Here is an 18,093-nt window from a genome sequence, read left to right as displayed (position 1 = left end):
GTTCCAATCCAGCTTTCTTCTAATTTCCAGTATACTATTCTTGATCATTTTCAACCACCTTAGTCTGGGTGTCCCTCTTGCACTCCCTCCTTTGTTCTGGGTTTCCATCAACTGCTTCGGCATCCTTCCCTCTTCTATCCTCTGGACATGTCCAAACCATCTAAATTTACCCCACTTCATTCTGTCCAAAAGCTTATCCACTCTGATTTCTTTCCTGACATCCTCATTTCTTACTCTGTTCTTTCTTGTCTTTCCCATCATCTAAACATTTCATTTCCCTGGCCTGGATCTTATTCTCCTTTCCTTTAGTCAGTGTCCAGGTCTCTGCTGCATTGGCCAGTCACCTCTTTACACTTCATTAGTAGATGCACTTGTTTGTGGTGAAACTTTTTGCCCAATTTTGTAATTTTTTTAAAAGGTTATTTCGATAATTTTTTGCTATTTTTCGTCAATAATTTTGCTAATTTCTTTTCCTTTTATCAGCAATAAAACTTCTAAACTAAAAGGTAGTTGATAGCATATTTGTAGTAAAACATCATGTTTTATCTTTACATACACTGCCGGCCAAATGTTTCTGGACAAAACATATGTACCCACACAAATATGTTTAATGATTGTTTAATGACAAATGATATTATGGTAACCAAGTTATGAAGATTTTCGGGTAATGGCGACAAGTTCATTTTTGACGTTCAGCATTGGAAAAAATGCATCCTGACTGTATAACACCTACAGTGGATACATGAAGGAGGCTCTGTGATGGTTTGGGGTTGTTTCACATTCAGTGGAGTTGGTACACTGCACTGAATACAAGAAACACTGGACAAAAACAGTTACCCTTCCATCCTATCTCGTTACGCTCTTCCGTCTGGGCAGCAACTTATTGGACGTGGGTTTGTCCTCTAACAAGACAATGACCCCAAACACATGTCTTGCTATTGCATGAATTATCTGCAATATAAACAAAACTCTGGGGAATTGTTTTTAATGGAATTCCTCCTCTCCCACCACCACCTCAATCCCCGGACTTAAATCCAATTGACCTGCTATGGGAGGTGTTGGATTGACAAGTCCAAAAAGTGTCCTTCTTCATCGGAAAAGCTGTGAAACATCTTGCAGAATGCCTGGCAAAGTATACCTGCATCATCCTGCCACTTTACAAGCAGGGCATACAGTATATACTTCGCACATCAGTCTGTAAAAGACAGAGATCCCATGAGTTCCATATGGCTGGGAATGAGAGCGGTTGTTCTGTCAGATATTTTATTCAAATACATTCAAAAAGACTTCTTACTATCAACATTACTTACTGGGATCTATAACATCGTCACTGCAGCTTTCACAAAATGCCCATAACAATTTAGGGAAAGAAGAATGGCAATTACCTGCTCTATATGAACTACCAACTTCTTGGACACATCGTTGATGAGCGATGATTGTTGCCTCAATGCTATTTAGCTGCGCTTTGTCGAGAACTGCTGTGTTGGTCACATAGTCCTCCCACTTAATATTCAAGATGAATCTCATTTTCTGTTGGTGGAAGCGCTCAAGTTTTTTAATATTACGGCAACAGAGTGTCCAAGCCCGGCTCCGCCTGTGTAACATACATGTTCAACATGCTGCTCAAGGTTTAAACTGAAGTGGGAATTCATCTCTATTTATACAACGATCTTACATGACAAATTAAACTTCGCAGGAATCACCTAATATCAAGTGAATAAGTGTCACCCCTCCCCTGAGAACCATGTGACCTTGCTGTGGTGGGGAGGCTTGCGTGTCCCAATGAAGCAGATAGCTGAGCCGCAGGTGCAACCTTATCGGAAGGGTATCTGTTGAGAGACCAGACTAAGGAATGGTTCATCGAAAGGGGGGGTAGCAGTCTTTTGGAAGTTGCAAGGGTGGCAGTCTAGATGATTGACTGATACGGCCTTGTAATAATACTCAACATGGCTTAGCTGTGTTGATACTGCTACACAGCTGAAAGCAATGGGAAACTACAACCGTAACTAACTCACGAGGACATGCAGCTCTCTCTGTATGAATGATGTACTGATGATGGCTTCCTCCCGAGTAAAATATTCCGGAGTTAATCTAGTCCCCCATTCGGATCTCAGGGTGGGGATTACACAATCATCAGGAAGATGGATATTGACATTCTGCGAGTCGGAGTGTGGAATGTTAGAAGTTTGAATCGTTGTGGTAGGTTAGAGAATCTGAAAAGGGATATGGATAGACTAAAGTTAGATGTAGTTGGTATAAGTGAAGTACGTTTGCAGGAAGAACAGGAATTTTGGTCAGGCGACTACCGAATTATCACCACCAAATCAAACAGGGGAAATGCAGGAGTTGGTTTAATAATTAATAAAAAAATAGGGTAGCGGGTAAGCTACTACAACCAGCATAGTGAAAGAATTATTGTCGTCAAGATAGACACCAAACCAATGCCCACCACAATACTGCAGGTCTATATGCCTACTAGTTCAGGGGATGATGAGGAAATCGAATGAATATATGGAGAGATAGAAGATTTAATACAATATGTGAAAGGTGACGAGAATCTAATTGTGATGGAAGACTGGAATGCAGTGGTAGACCAAGGAAGAGAAGGTAATACAGTAGGAGAATTTGGATTGGGACAAAGGAACGAAAGAGGAAGTCGGCTGGTTGAATTCTGCACTGATCATAATTTAGTCCTTGCCAATACTTGGTTCAAACACCACAAACAATGGCTGTATACGTGGATGAGACCTGGAGACACTGGAAGGTATCAAATAGACTTCATTATGATTAGGCAGAGATTCAGAAACCAGGTGTTGGATTGCAAAACTTTCCCAGGAGCAGACGTGGACTCTGACCACAACTTGTTGGTCATGAAATGCCATCTGAAGTTGAAGAAATTGAAGAAAGGAAAGAATGCAAAAAGATGGGATCTAGACAAGTTGAAAGAAAAGAATGTGAGGGATTGTTTCAAGGAATGTGTTGCACAAGGGCTAAATGAAAAGGCTGAAGGAAACACAATAGAGGAAGAGTGGATAGTCATGAAAGATGAAGTCAGTAGGGCTGCTGAAGAAATGTTAGGAAGGAAGGAAAGATCAACTAAGAATCAGTGGATGTCTCAGGAGATACTAGACCTGATTGATGAATGACGAAAATACAAGAATGCTAGAAATGAAGAAGGCAGAAAAGAATACAGGTGATTAAAGAATGAAGTGGATAGAAAGTGCAAGGTAGCTAAGGAAGAATGGCTGAAGGAGAAGTGCAAGGATGTTGAAGGTTGTATGGTCCTGGGAAAGGTAGATGCTGCATACAGGAAAATCAAGGAAACCCTTGGAGAAAGGAAATCTAGGTGTATGAATATTAAGAGCTCAGATGGAAAGCCACTTCTAGGGAAAGAATACAAATCAGAAAGATGGCAGGAACATATCCAACAGTTGTATCATGGTAAAGATGTAGCTAATTTGGGTCTGGAACAAGAAGAGGCTGTTGATGCTGATGAAATGAGAGACCCAATTTTGAGGTCAGAGTTTGACAGAGCTTTTTTTTGCTAGGGGCTTTACGTCGCGCCGACACAGATAGGTCTTATGGCGACGATGGGATAGGAAAGGTCTAGGAGTTGGAAGGAAGCGGCCGTGGCCTTAATTAAGGTACAGCCCCAGCATTTGCCTGGTGTGAAAATGGGAAACCACGGAAAACCATTTTCAGGGCTGCCGATAGTGGGATTCGAGTTTGACAGAGCTGTGAGTGACCTAAACAGGAACAAGGCACCTGGAATTGATGATATTTCCCCTGAATTACTGACTGCCTTAGGAGAAACCAGCATGGCAAAGTTATTCCATTTAGTGTGTAAGATGTATGAAACAGGAGATGTCCCATCCGATTTTTGGTAGAATGTTGCTATACCTATTCCCAAGAAAGCCAGTGCTGACAGGTATGAAAACTACTGCACCATTAGTTTAGTATCTCATTCCTGCAAAATTTTAACACATATTATTTACAGAAAAATGGAAAAACAAATTGAAGCTGAGTTGGGAGAAAATCAATTTGGGTTCAGAAGAAATGTAGGAACACGTGAAGCAATCCTGACTTTACGTCTGATCTTAGAGGATCGAATCAAGAAGGACAAGCCCACGTACATGGCATTCATAGATCTAGAAAAGGCATTCGATAATGTTGATTGAAGCAAGCTATTTAAGATTCTGAAGGTGATTGGGATCAGATACAGAGAAGGAAGAATTATCTATAATCTGTATAAAAATCAGTCTGCAGTGATAAGAATTGAGGGCTTTGAAAAACAAGCAGTAATCCAGAAAGGAGTGAGGCAAGGCTGCAGCTTGTCCCCCCCCCCCCCCTGTTTTTCAATGTTTACATAGAACAGGCAGTAAAGGAAATCAAAGAGGGATTTGGAAAGGTAATCACAATCCAAGGAGAGGAAATCAAAACCTTGGGATTTGCCAATGATATTGTTATTTAATCTGAGACTGCAGATGATCTCGAGAAGCTGCTGAATGGTATGGATGAATTCTTGGGTAAGGACTACAAGATGAAATAAGTCCAAAACAAAAGTAATGGAGTGCAGTCAAATGAAGCCAGGTGATGCAGGAAATATTAGATTAGGAAATGAAGTCTTAAAGGAAGTAGATGAATGTTGTTACTTGGGTAGTAAAATAACTAACGATGGCAGAACTAAGGAGGATATAAAATGCAGACTATCACAAGCAAGGAAGAGCTTTCTTAAGAAAAGGAATTTGCTTTTCAAACATTGATATAGGAATTAGAAAGATGTTTTTGAAGACTTTCGTGTGGAGCATGGCATTGTATGAAAGTGAAACATGGACAATAACTAGCTCAGAAAGAAAGAGAATAGAAGCTTTTGAAATGTGGTGTTACAGAAGAATGCTGAAGGTAAGATGGATAGATCGAATCACGAATGAAGAGATACTGAATCGAATTGGTGAGAGAAGATGGATTTGGCTGAATTTGACGAGAAGAAGAGATGGAATGATAGGGCACATTTTAAGACACCCAGGACTTCTTCACTTGGTTTTTGAAGGAAGTGTAGGTGGTAAGAATGGTAGGGGTAGACCAGGCGCGGTTCTGCCTTTAGGTCACATGGTCACGTGCCCCTCCACCGATTAAGACTATTATAAATCAGAACAACATTATGCACGATTACTGTGACAACCACCTTCAGTGAGTTCAAGAGGCTATGATTTACCATGGTTGTTCTTGTTCTAGCAGCCCTGGACTAAACTAGGCAACATAGTAAAGGTCTAATCCTGGATGGGACCGACTCGTTCTTATACCTGAACATCATCCCCTCATTCTGCGAGCTCTGAGGGGTGAAGGGAGTTATGGCAAATTCCATTGACCCAGTCACAGTATTTCTACGACGTGACACTTCAGCGCTAGATCGTATTTTGAACTTACTTCTCCTACAGCCTACTAGATAGCACCCAGCTACACTTTCTTGTTGGCATATGTATTATTAACGCACGCAAAAGCAAAACTATGCTTACCTTGTACGTCTGTTAGATTAATAGTGTCCATCCGTGTCGATGTTCATTGTAAGTCTGAAAAGTGTATGAATATTAGTGTGATGTATCTGAGTGTATTCCTGTGTGAGCATACGTGTTTTTAAAATGAATGAAGTGAGCTACTTACAAACAAAATCTCTTAATTACGAAAACAGATTATTAGCTAAAGAAATGGGCCGACCAAGGCCAGAGCTTAGCATAAATCAAGTGTTCAAAGATAAAAATAGAACCTACAATCGCAGTTTTAATAAGAACGTGTACGAAAAGTGGGAATGGCTGTGTGGTTGTCCAATAAGTGATTCGCTGTTTTGCTTCCCGTGTATATTATTCGGCGGAGAAGAAACATGGACAAAAACGGGAGTGAAAGACTTAAAACATCTACCAGAAAAGAGCAAGAAACATTGTTTGTCGAAAACTCATTTAGATAACAAAATTAGTTTTCCTGTATTGGGCAAGGCTGACATCAGGTTGCAACTCGATGATGGATATAGGGGGTCTATCCAAAAGCACAACGAGCTTGTAGACAAAAATAGATATATTTTGTCGCGTATCATTGATGCTATTAAATTTTGTGGGGAATTTGAGTTGGCTTTGTGTGGTCATGACGAGAAAGAGGATTCAGATAACCCTGCTGTTTTTAAAGGACTGATTAATTACACCGCTGCTCTTGACAATGTTTTGAAGGACAACTTAGAAAATTTAAGTGTGTTTAAGGGAACATCCAAGGCCGTTCAAAATGAACTTTTGGAAGCAATGTTGTCTGTTTGTAGGAAGCATATGGTATCAGAAATAGGAGATGTAGACTTTTTATCCGGGCTGATGAAACTATAGACAATTCATGCAGAACAGTTTTATCAATAATTTTGGGGTACCAGATCAAAGGGAAATTGTTTGAAAGGTTCTGGAGTTTTTTTGGGATCAGTGATAGAAGTGCCAGTGGTGTAGCAGCGACAATTCTTGAACAGTTGCATGAAATTGGAGTAGAAAAATTCCCTGAAAAATTAGTCTGTCAAACATATGACGGAGTATCAGTTATGAGCGGTCAGAAGGGTGGGGTTCAGTGTTTTGTCAAAGAAAAATATCCCAACGCAAATTATATTCACTGCTACGCTCATCAAGGCAATCTTATTCTTCAGAAAGCGACATCTTCATCCTCGCACAGCAGAATATTTTTTCAGGACTTGCAAGGTATAGGGACTTTTTTTCAAGATCTCCAAAAAGAATGGATTACCTGATCGAGTCAGTTCATAAGAAGTTAGGCAGTGTTCCACCTACACGATGGTATTTTCAACATCGCACTGTGAACACTGTTTATGAACATCGTGATAATTTGCTAAAATGTTTTGAAGATATCAGAGACCACGAAACAAGTGGCAGGAAATTTTCCACTGAAGCTACGGGATTTGTTTGAACTCTGAATGATCCTCAGTTCACCTACTGGCTTAATTTCTATCACAAGATTATGCCACATGTTGCAATATTCTTTGATTGCATTCAGAAAACAGACATTGATGCTGTGAAGATGAGACAGTTTGTCACAAATTTTGTTAATGCGATAGCCAATGTTCGCCAACTCTACGAAACGGAAGAAAGCCTTTCAACAGAGCCACTGAGAAAACGACAATGCGTTGATCATGCAAACAGTTCAACCAATACGCTGGCAGCCGTGGAAGTTTGTGATGTTATTATAAGTAGCATCAATGATAGATTTCAGTTCACTGATCATCTGTGTGCATCTAAGCTTTTTTCATAGATAACTTTCCACAGTACTGCAGTTCATTCCCTGAGCATGACTTCCAGACGACCCTGAAGTCTATCCTGCGATAAACGGTCCAAAATTGCGAACCGAATTAGAAGTGTTGTACAGTCCTGAAGATCTTCGCTGTGCATTCGGTGTTTTGCCTCTTTTGCAATTTTTCTATGAAAATGGAATGACACAAACATTTTCCGAGTGTATGATTGTTTTAAAAATAACTGTCACCATACCAATGACGACTGTTGAATCTGAACGGTCATTCTCCACTCTGAAAAGAATAAAGACATTTTTGCGAACTCCATGGGGAATGAGAGGTTGAATGCACTGGCGATGTTATCGATCGAGAAGAAGATGGTACATTCCATACCGGACTTCAATAATCGAGTAACTGAAGAATTTGCTACTGCCAATGACAGGAGAATTGAGCTAATATATAAGAAATAAAAAGGTAAGACTAATTTAATTGATTTAATTGATTCCTAGTGTTCCTGATATGTTGAATGTGCCCCACCCATTTTTATCATCACGAGCCGCCACTGGGGTAGACCAAGGTATGAATATGACAAGCAGTTTAGAGCAGATGTAGGATACAATAGTTACATAGAAATGAAAAAGTTAGCACAAGATAGGGTGGTAGGGAGAGCTGCATCAAACCAGTCTGTGGACTGATGACTCAAACAACAAACAAGTGTCCCTCATATAGACAGCAAGAAACAGCATAAATTCACCTAACCCAGATGTACACAGTCTGGACTATGTAACAAAAAACAAATTGCCGGAATTTTAAGAATTTTATATCACAGCATTCAATTGTAACATTATTTTAACAAATAATAACTTTGAAGCTAGTCATGGCATATTACAGAAAACAAAACAAGTCCCTTTCGATAACATTTATAGATTTCAAGAAAGCTTATGACTCTATCCAGAGACCATCATTATTAAAAATTTTAAGACATTTTGGACTTCACTCAAAGCTAATTAAACTGATTGAATTTACTCTAACTAATACAATTTCTAAAATTAAGTTTAGAGGAGAACTTTCTGAACCATTCTTGGTAACAACTGGTTTAGGGTGACAGATTGCCACCTCTTCATTTTAACGGTGCACTAGAGTACATTATGAGAGAATGTTACAAGAACAACTCGAAAAATATAAAAATTGGAACCCAGAAGGATGACATACATTTGAACTGTCTAAGATTTGCTGATGATCTAGCTCTTCTGGCCAATGATATTCAAGAAACAAAACAACAAATAAAATCTTTACAGGAAATAGCTCAAAATATTGGTTTGAAAATTTAATTTGAAAAACAGAAATTATGCTAACTCAACTTCCGCTTGCAAACAAAATTAAGCTGGGAGACTAAGAAATAAAAATTGTAGAAAAATGTAAATATTTAGGTGAAATAATCACATATAACCTGAACAAGAAACCAGCATGGCAAAATAGAATAGATAAACTGGTTACAGCACAGCATGTTACCAAAAATACATATAATAAAAAGTGTCTCTCAATAGCAACGAAAGTGAAACACTACAAAACAGTCACCATGCTACAAATTACATATGCGAGTGAAACATTATTCAAAACAACAAACACGGTTGCAATAGATAGAGTACTCAAGTTAGAAAGGAGAATATTGAGGACCTGTTTAAATAAAAATTATCAAGTAAATGGAGTCTGGAGACTAGCTTCCAATGAGACAGTTTATAAAGAAATAGAACCTGTGACTAGCACAATGAAAAAAAAAAATGAATATCATTTTTAGGCCATCCAATACAGTCACCAGAAAATAGAATCAGTAGAAAAATAACAGAAAAATTATGGAAGAGTAAGAGTAAGAATAATATTAGATGGATCACAGAACTTAAAGAAGACATGAGAGAGTTGCATATTATAATAAGAGATTTAAAATACAAAACAAATACACTCAAAATATTGAAAGATAAACACACTAGACTACAGACAAAAATCCACAAGCAGAGAATAGGAAGAGTGATTCCATAATCAGAAAGAAAATTACGTTCAGAAAGGATGAAACAGTATTGGGCTGACAAAAAGAAGAAAAACCTCTCATAAAACTGACTAAGTAGTCCTATGTTGGTCTAAAGTTAAAATAAATAAATTACAGTAATGTATTTTATAATGTGTTAAAATGTGTTTTAAATGTTTTAGGCATGTGATTGAATCACAAGAAAATGTTATTGTATTGAATAGGTGGACCTTGAAAGAAATTTAATTTACTGTATATCTATACCGGTTGCCTTCATGGTGTATTTCAGCTGGACCTTAAAATGCTTCAGAGGGGCTCTATGAGGTCTACTGCTGGAGCAAAGTTCACCATAAAGAATTTGGTGGGGCAGCCTGGTATCACGCATGCAGTGAACATGGCCTAAGCATCTCAGTTGATGAGCGATGATTGTTGCTTCAGTGCTATTTAGCTGTGCTTTGTTGAGAACTGCCATGTTGGTCACATAATCCTCCCACTTAATAATCAAGATGAATCGCATTTTCTGTTGGTGGAAGCGCTCAAGTATTTTAATATCACAGCAATAGAGTGTCCAAGTTTCACAGCCATTCAGCAGCATGGAAATGCAACAGCTTTGTACACCATGAGTTTGGTATGCAGTTTTAGGTCGTCATTCATGAAGACTCTGTGCATTAACCGTCCGAATGCTGCATGAGCAGCCCCAATTCTTTTATCAACATCTTGTTCACAGGTACATCGTTTAGACAAGATGATTCCAAGATATGAAAAGTGATCAACCTGTTCCAATGTTGTGTCTAAGATGGAAATACTGAACACAGGAAGTGTTAATCCTGGGGCAGGTTGTGCAAGTACCTTCATTTTTTGCCCACATTAATGGCAAGACCAAAGCGATTACATGCAGTTTTAAAGCAGTTGACAGACTGTTGTAGTTCTGCAGGTGTTAGAGCAGGAGATGCGGTGTCATCGGCATACTGCAGTTCTGTCACCCAGGTAACCAGAGTATGTCTTTGTGAGCGAAGTCTTACCAGATTGAAAAGGCCTCCATCAAAACGAAATTTAATATCCATGCCTAAGTTGTTTGCAGATGATTCATGCAGCATGGCAGCCATGTACAGAGCAAAGAGTGTAGGAGCAAGCACACAGCCTTGTTTCAATCCATGAGTGATTGGGAACAAATCTGATACTGAGTTATCATCAAGAACCTGTCCAGACATGCCATCATGAAGAGCTTGAACCAATTCCACATAATGTTCAGGACATCCAAAATGTCTCAGTACTTTCCACATAGCAGATTTTGATACTGAATCTTTTTTTTTTCTAGGGGCTTAACGTCGCACCGACACAGATAGGTCTTATGGCGACGATGGGATAGGAAAGGCCTAGGAGTTGGAAGGAAGCGGCCATGGCCTTAATTATGGTACAGCCCCAGCATTTGCCTGGTGTGAAAATGGGAAACCACAGAAAACCATTTTCAGGGCTGCCGATAGTGGGATTCGAACCTATCTCCCGGACGCAAGCTCACAGCCGCGCGCCTCTACGCGCACGGCGATACTGAATCAAAGGCTTTTTCCATATCATAGAAAACTAAATACACAGGCTGCTGTTGTTCTCTGCATTTTTTCTGGAGTTGTCTAGCACAGAATATCACATCTATTGTGCCTTTGGAGGTTCGGAAACCACATTGAGACTCAGGCAAAATTCTGTCTGAGATAACTCGGAGCTGGTTTAATAGAATTCTTGCGAGAATTTTACCTGCAATTGACAAAAGCAATATACCATGGAAGTTTGCACATACAATACAATCACCTTTCTTGATGATGGTAGCATTCTTCAAGTCGTCAGGTACTTCTCGAGTTTCTCGAATCAAAAGGATGAGTGTGAAAAGTCTAGTCTTCAAGGGTATACCTCCATTTCATATCAGTTCCAGAGGGATGTTATCAAGACCAGGAGCCTTTCTTGGTTTTAGTTGATTGAGTGCTTTGGTTAAGTCTCTGTATGTAGGTGGAACTGCCATCCATGGTAGTTGGGGTTGCTGAGGGACATTATGAAGAAAGTCCTCAGCAACATTGGAGACACGATTTAGAAGTGAATGTTCCTTCCAACACTCTAAAATTTCTCCATTATCAGTTAAAATGATGGAGTTGTCAGCAGTCTTCAATGACCCTGAAGAAGATCGAATTGGACCTATATTTCCTTTATGCCAGCATAGAAGTTTTGCAGGTCACGGGCATTAGATAGTCTTTGCAGTTCTTCAGCTTTTTGTTGCCACCAGTTATTCTTAATTTCCCTAATTTGTGCCTGACATTTTCCTTTAAGTTCCAAGAAATGTGATTTCTTCACATTGGAAGACGGATCTTCAAGATAGGATAGGTGGGCTACCCGTTTGGCATTGATCAGACATTTATTTTTTTCATTATTTTTCCTCAAAACACCAATTGTTTCCTCAGCTGACTCAGTGATGACCTTCTGAAGCATGCCCATTCCTGATTTGTACTATCACTGCTAACTGGATGACTAGCCAGTTTGTTTGAGATTGCATTTCTGTAATCTTAATCAATGGATTCAATTTGAAGTTTAGAAGTATCGAATTTCTTTCTGGGCAGGTTGTGGATGGATCTTTTTGGTTTGCAACAATTGAGATTCTCAACCGGCCAAAATACACCTTATGATCTGTCCAGCAGTCATCTACGTTTCTTGTGGTCATTGTAATAAGGACATTGCCTGGTGATGATATAATCAAGGATGTGCCAGTGCTTCGAACAAGGATGCATCTAAGTGGTCTTGTAGTGATTAGGCAGGCGGAACTGAGTATTAGTAATGAAGAGTTCGTGTTAAGCACATAAACCAAGGAGCAGGAGACCATTGGCATTACAGTGCCAAGTCCATGTTTTCCCATCACATTGCCCCATAATTGGTGATCTTTACCAACTCTGGCGTTGAAATCGCCAAGTAGTAAGAGTTTGTCTCTTGGTGGTACTTTGGTGATGGTAGTGCTCAGCAGGTTGTAGAATTGGTCTTTAGTTTCTACATCAGCATCCAAGAGATGAGTGAGTGTCATAGATTTGGCAATATCAATGTTCATTCGTCCAAGCTCATGGGTGACAAGCGCTGTTCTTCTCTCAGGTCTGTTACTGTCTTTCAAATCAAGTAGGGTTCGAACATTCCAGATTCCTATAATTTAAGTTTTGGTAATCTTCGTTTTTCGACCGCATAGGGGGTGACCCGCTGGGTGCGGCCTCCAGCCGGCTGAGAGTGTGACTATCGATGTTTAGCCCACATTTTCTATGGCCTTCCCCATTCAGGGTGGGCAGCAGTGATCCTAAACAGGCCTCCCCAAACACAGATGCAGGACCGAATTCCTGAGCGGTCACGGGGTTTCAGAAAGATGACCATCACACATCTGCTGCCAAAATGCAGGTCCGAACTAGAGGCTTCCAGTTTCACCCGAAAACCTGCCTCCACCATCCTTATCCCATCGTCGTTGGACTTGAGTTAAAGGGAGTGACAGCAGGAAAAAGTGCCACAAGCGGGAATTTTTAAGGTGGTTCGCAGCTTGCAAGGAAGTGACCTACACACTATGATCTTGGAACTATACCCTGTGGCGCAAATGAAATGTGACATGCAGGTTCTAGTACCACGACTACAACGGATTGCTGCAGACTCAAAATACCATTGAGTTGCGCCTTCACAGCCAGTCTGTCTGGCATGACCTCATCTGCCTCCACAACCGATGAGAACCACAAAAGGAGGTTCCTCTGTCCATTTTGCCGTTGGGCCAAAGACACAGATGATGGGTTCCAGTGTTATTTCCTACACTGAGGGGACCATCACCCCACCCTAAGGGGCTCATTCGCCCACAGTCGTTCACCCCTATGGGGGGTCGAGTTATTTACCATCGCTCGACACTCGGCGTTAGCTGTTTTTATAGCTGGTGCCAAGACAGCTAACCCTCCTCCTTTCCCATTCCGGACTTGGGACCGGACAATGGTGAAGTTAGTCTTAATGTAAAACAGTACAATCTTGCACACACGTCCAACACTTTTGACTCAAGTTTTCTTTTAAGGAAATCACAGTCTTAATGTAAAACAGTACAATCTTGCACACATGTCCAACACTTTTGACTCAAGTTTTCTTTTAAGATAATCGTAATCTTAACCCTCTTGGAGCCAAGAGCCGATCTGGTCGGCCGCTCCCCATCAGCTGGAAGAGGCCAGAGCTCCGCCTCCACTCTACTACTGTAAAGTGCCAGGCCGTTTTCAGTGGAAATACATGTATTTTAAAATTCGCTATATCTACCGGTGTATATCAAATACCGGCCTGAAATTTTCTACATATCGACTACGCAGAATAAGAAACTGGTTTGGAGTGATATAAAGAGTCAAAGACGTTTCATTGTTGATTTATAATTGTCGAAAACGCTTATTTTTAGGAAGAGAAAAATATTTTCGCACTTTCTCTCTCAATATCTACTTTGAAAAAATAATTTACGATACAAAAGAATATACGTAATTATGTATAATGTATTTCTAAATACAATTCTATAGAATAACTAATTTGAACGAGAAAAATAAAAACATAAAAATAAAAATTGAAACATATGTCACTAATAAAAACAAGACAATTTTACTCACCGATAAAATTCGCGTGTATGTATCGATGTTTGGCAAATACTGACAACAAATTTTCTACGTGCGGACAACACAGTATTAAAATAATTCTGTATTATTAAATAAGTAAAAAATAGTAGTTGATATTATAGTTTTTGTTTTCAGATAAAATAGTTTCTCGTTTTCGATTGTAGTATATATTAGAAAAATAATTTTACAATACAACAGAATTTACGAAATTAAGAAATGTATGGCACTAAAGCCGTGATTTGCTTTGACCTACTAAGCGACCGCTGCTCAGTTCGGTACCTACAGTTTACGAGGTGAATCATGGTCAGTGAGACGGACCCTCTCAGTAATTATTCTTGGTTTTTCAGACCGGGGTCGCCATCTCACCCTCAGATATCTCCTCAATTGCAATCACTTAGGGTCACTTAGATTGAGTGAACCTCGAACCAACCCTCAGGACCAGGCAAAAATTCTTGACCTGGGCGGGAATCGAACCCATGACCTCCGGGTGAGCGGCAGGCACGCTACACTTGGCCCGCGGAGACCGGCATTTAGGTAATGATAGAAGACTATATGTGACTATAAGGTTTAGCAGAGAGTAAGTGAAAAGCAATTTGAAATATAATATGGGCGGAGAATCAGACGGTAGGGCATGTTTAGGACCAAGAACTTCCTTGAAGGAGACAAGAGGTTGAGGAATGTTGTCGTGTTCATTGGGACAAATTTCCACAAAATGTTCTCCAGAGACATCATCATCATCATATTCCTTATCACTAGTTTCATCTACCACCATATTCAGAGTAGCTTTAGTGCTGTTAGACACAATTAAACATCTCTTCTTTAGCTGCGGTAATTCTGCGGACGTGTCCGGTATAATTTCGTCGCTACTCTCTGAATTAAATTCCCTATCGCTATCCGATAAATCATCAGCGTTAACTTCGCACTGTTCTAAATACTGCATTAATTTATTGTCATCAATACCTGCTGAAAAATTATCACGTGAAAAACATGCCATTTTCCTGTCACAAATCCACTCACTGCAAGGAGCCTCTTACTGACCGGTTAGCGGTATTTGTAAACACAGGAAACGACTCTTGTGAAAGGTATAACACCCTCTTAGAACTGCCAAAGCAAGGCCAGGCACACAATAACATGTAGCCCCTTTACTACAGGTTGTAATAAAAATATGCACGTCACTATAGGTTGCCTCAAAATTACGTACATCGACAGAATTTTAAGCCGGCCGATGTAATCGGCTCTGGCAATTTAAAAGGCGGATGCTCGCACTACCGCCTGGCAACAAGAGATTTAATATAAAGCAGTATATTATTATGATGTCCGTTTGGTGTAGCTTTCATCTTGTATTATTGTTGGAGTTTAAAAGATGGTCTATATGTGATGGATGTCTTTGTTCTTCAGATTTAACTATCGCTAAGATTATGTAACCACCATTTTTGTGGTATTAATAGGGACATTCACAGTATGAGTCTGTGACCTTCTGATCTGGTTGAATGACCTTTCAAATTATTTCATATAAGATGAATGTCTAGAAAATAAAATGGGAAATGAATCAGTATAAAGAAAATATATAAGATACATCTTTAGTGTTTTGTGAACTAGTGGTAGATACACAATACCAGCACTAGACAGATTGGCTAGTGGGATATAGAGGAACAGCTCATGGTGGTTGTGGGTGGGGAGGGACAGGAGGTGGTGGTATGGGTATATGAATTGGAGGGTTTAATGTTGTACTTTTATTTGGTTTTCTTTGGATATAAATAGAACCACAGCAAATTTCATCAATGCTTCAAGACATGCCAATAGTGTTATATTAGGTGTTGGTGTTTTCAAGTTACATTTAATATTCTTTTCCATTTATAATTTAAGGCTGAAGATGACCCAATACAAAGGTCGAAACTAGTCCCAATGCAGTAAATAATATTGACATATTATACAAAGTATTGAATAGATGGACTTTTCATCCTTGTTGATAGTGATAAATTGTCAGTACGAACCAAAATTAAATTTATTTCATATATCTATCTCGCTCAAGGTAGTTATTTGGCTCATTTGCAGGTTAGCTACTCAGATCCGGCCAGTGAGCAGTTAAGCTACAAAGATATGATATAGTGTACATTGTCCAAAACATACAGGGTAAATTCCTAGACACCAGTCTCTGTTTCAATTGAACAACCTTTATAGCTTGGAATTTTTTAAAAGGGAATCTGCAAGACTAACCTGATTTACGATGTTCTGGAACTGCCGCAATGATGACAACTGTACAAGATTCAGCCAAGTCATGTCAGTGATCCATTTGTTGGGTTTTGGTTGCACAGTATTCAAGTCTAAAGCAGCTCCACCTTTAATGAAAGTCTGAAACTCTTCGTATGTTATGTACCTCCTCTCTAAATCGATCTTTAGAGTCATGAGAAGAGTGAAGAGAAACTTATGTTCCTCATATAAACCACGAGCTTTATACCTGAATATTTCAAATGTTAAGTATTCTATTATGTTATATATTCTTTTTGAAGGCAAGGGCGTTTTATCTGATCGTTCCATAGACAAATCAAATCGCTCCAGGAACTGAACGAGTGAGGTCTGGTACATACAGTTAACCTTTGACATTTCAACCACAAGAAAGTAGAGAACACTTCCCCTCGTAGCTACAGGTCGGAACTCTTCACGGGCGGCAGTGATTTTGACCTCCGTATCAGCAGCGATGATGAGTTTCTCCCTCACTTGTGTGGCCGTGTCCTTGGTCACGTTCAAGACTTCAATAACAGACTCATCATCTACCAAGGAGCCCTGTACTGTTGTCAGTTTGTAGAGTAAGTTTTCCTCCAACTCCTTCATCTTTCTTTTGTTGAATGTCACATCTTGGATTAGCGATGTTCTCTCGAACTCAAGCTCTTTCTTCTCAAAGAGAATTACCCGACCTAATAGCTGATCCTCAAGCCCTTTGATGGTGACAGTAAAGTCTATCATAGATGTCCTGGCAGCAATTTCCGGTGTGTATGCTGGGTTAGGTAACTTAGTTGTGATGTACAATCGGAAATCAAGGGAAACATCAACCTCCTTATCACCAACTTTTACTTTGAAAGTAGTTCCAATTTTAATATAGTTCTTTTCAAGAACATTATCCAGAGCAGGATCAAGCTCTTCCCCAACATCTTCAATCAGCAGTGGTCGGCCTAGAGATAAGCAATCCTCAATGTGATTTCGGAAATATTTATGATTGAGCGAAGTAACCTGAAGATCATTATCTTTCTCTTTATTGCGAATCCATATTTTTCCCTGGCCCTGAGGATCAATAAGAAGTGGAAATCGAGGAGCTTTTGTTACAATGATTCCATTCTGAATGGAAAGTTCATCGTTTGGAAGTCCTTGCAAGTTCCATTCACCAATCTGAAAACAAAAGAGTATATAATAAAGACCATCACAATTTAATTAAGGTAAAGTATGATGGTAAACAGTGTGGAAAGTCAGGTTGTTAATGGAGTCCTCTCAGTTTTAATTATTGTGTTGATGGGGTGAAAGTACCTCAGGGGGATTGCTGGAAGTACCTAGGTATTATTAGTATAAGGAAAGGTCTTTGTTTGGTAAACACATAAAAAGGATCACAAAGAAAGTTTACAGATCCCTTCACAAGGTTATGAGTAGGGCCAGATGTTTATGACATGTCATATTTTGTTTTATTATATTATTTCCTCTGTGGATCAGTGGTAGAGTGTCGGCCTCCGGATCCCAAGATAGCGGGTTCAAACCCGGCAGAGGTAGTCGGATTTTTGATGGGCGGAAAAAAGTCCATTCGATACTCCATGTCGTACGATGTCGGCATGTAAAAGATCTCTGGTGACACATTTGGTGTTTACCCGACAAAATTCATTAAATCTCAGCCATAGACGCCCAAGAGAGATCTGGTTTACTCTGTCTGCCACTAGTGGGCCTAGAGTAAAACAGAACGTCGAAATTGACGAGCAGACAGCCAGATGGCATCAAATCGAAATGTCTGCACATGGTAGCTGAGGCCATACGATTATTATTATTATTATTATTATTATTATTATTATTATTATTATTATTATTATTATTATTATTATTATTATTATTATTATTATTATTATTATTATCATGGAAAATACAAGTTAAGCATGATTTTATCTATGGTGACTAAAATTATGCAATTTTCACAG

The 18,093-nt window shown here is 39.4% G+C and overlaps 1 protein-coding gene across 1 annotated transcript in view; it reads right to left on the bottom strand.

Moving 5' to 3' along the window:
* Nucleotides 1–18,093, bottom strand: part of LOC136877673 (dynein axonemal heavy chain 8) — a 353,345-nt gene that overhangs the window by 105,973 nt on the left and 229,279 nt on the right. Inside the window, exon 21 of the mRNA XM_068228699.1 lies at nt 16,139–17,305. Coding sequence (XP_068084800.1) covers nt 16,139–17,305 — 1,167 coding nt within the window. The remainder of the gene's footprint in view (nt 1–16,138; nt 17,306–18,093) is intronic.

The sequence above is a fragment of the Anabrus simplex genome, chromosome 7, assembly GCF_040414725.1.
Source record: "Anabrus simplex isolate iqAnaSimp1 chromosome 7, ASM4041472v1, whole genome shotgun sequence".
NCBI classification, from domain to species: domain Eukaryota; kingdom Metazoa; phylum Arthropoda; class Insecta; order Orthoptera; family Tettigoniidae; genus Anabrus; species Anabrus simplex.
Note: the sequence above shows the minus strand (reverse complement) of the source record. Positions and strands in the feature narration are given on the sequence as shown.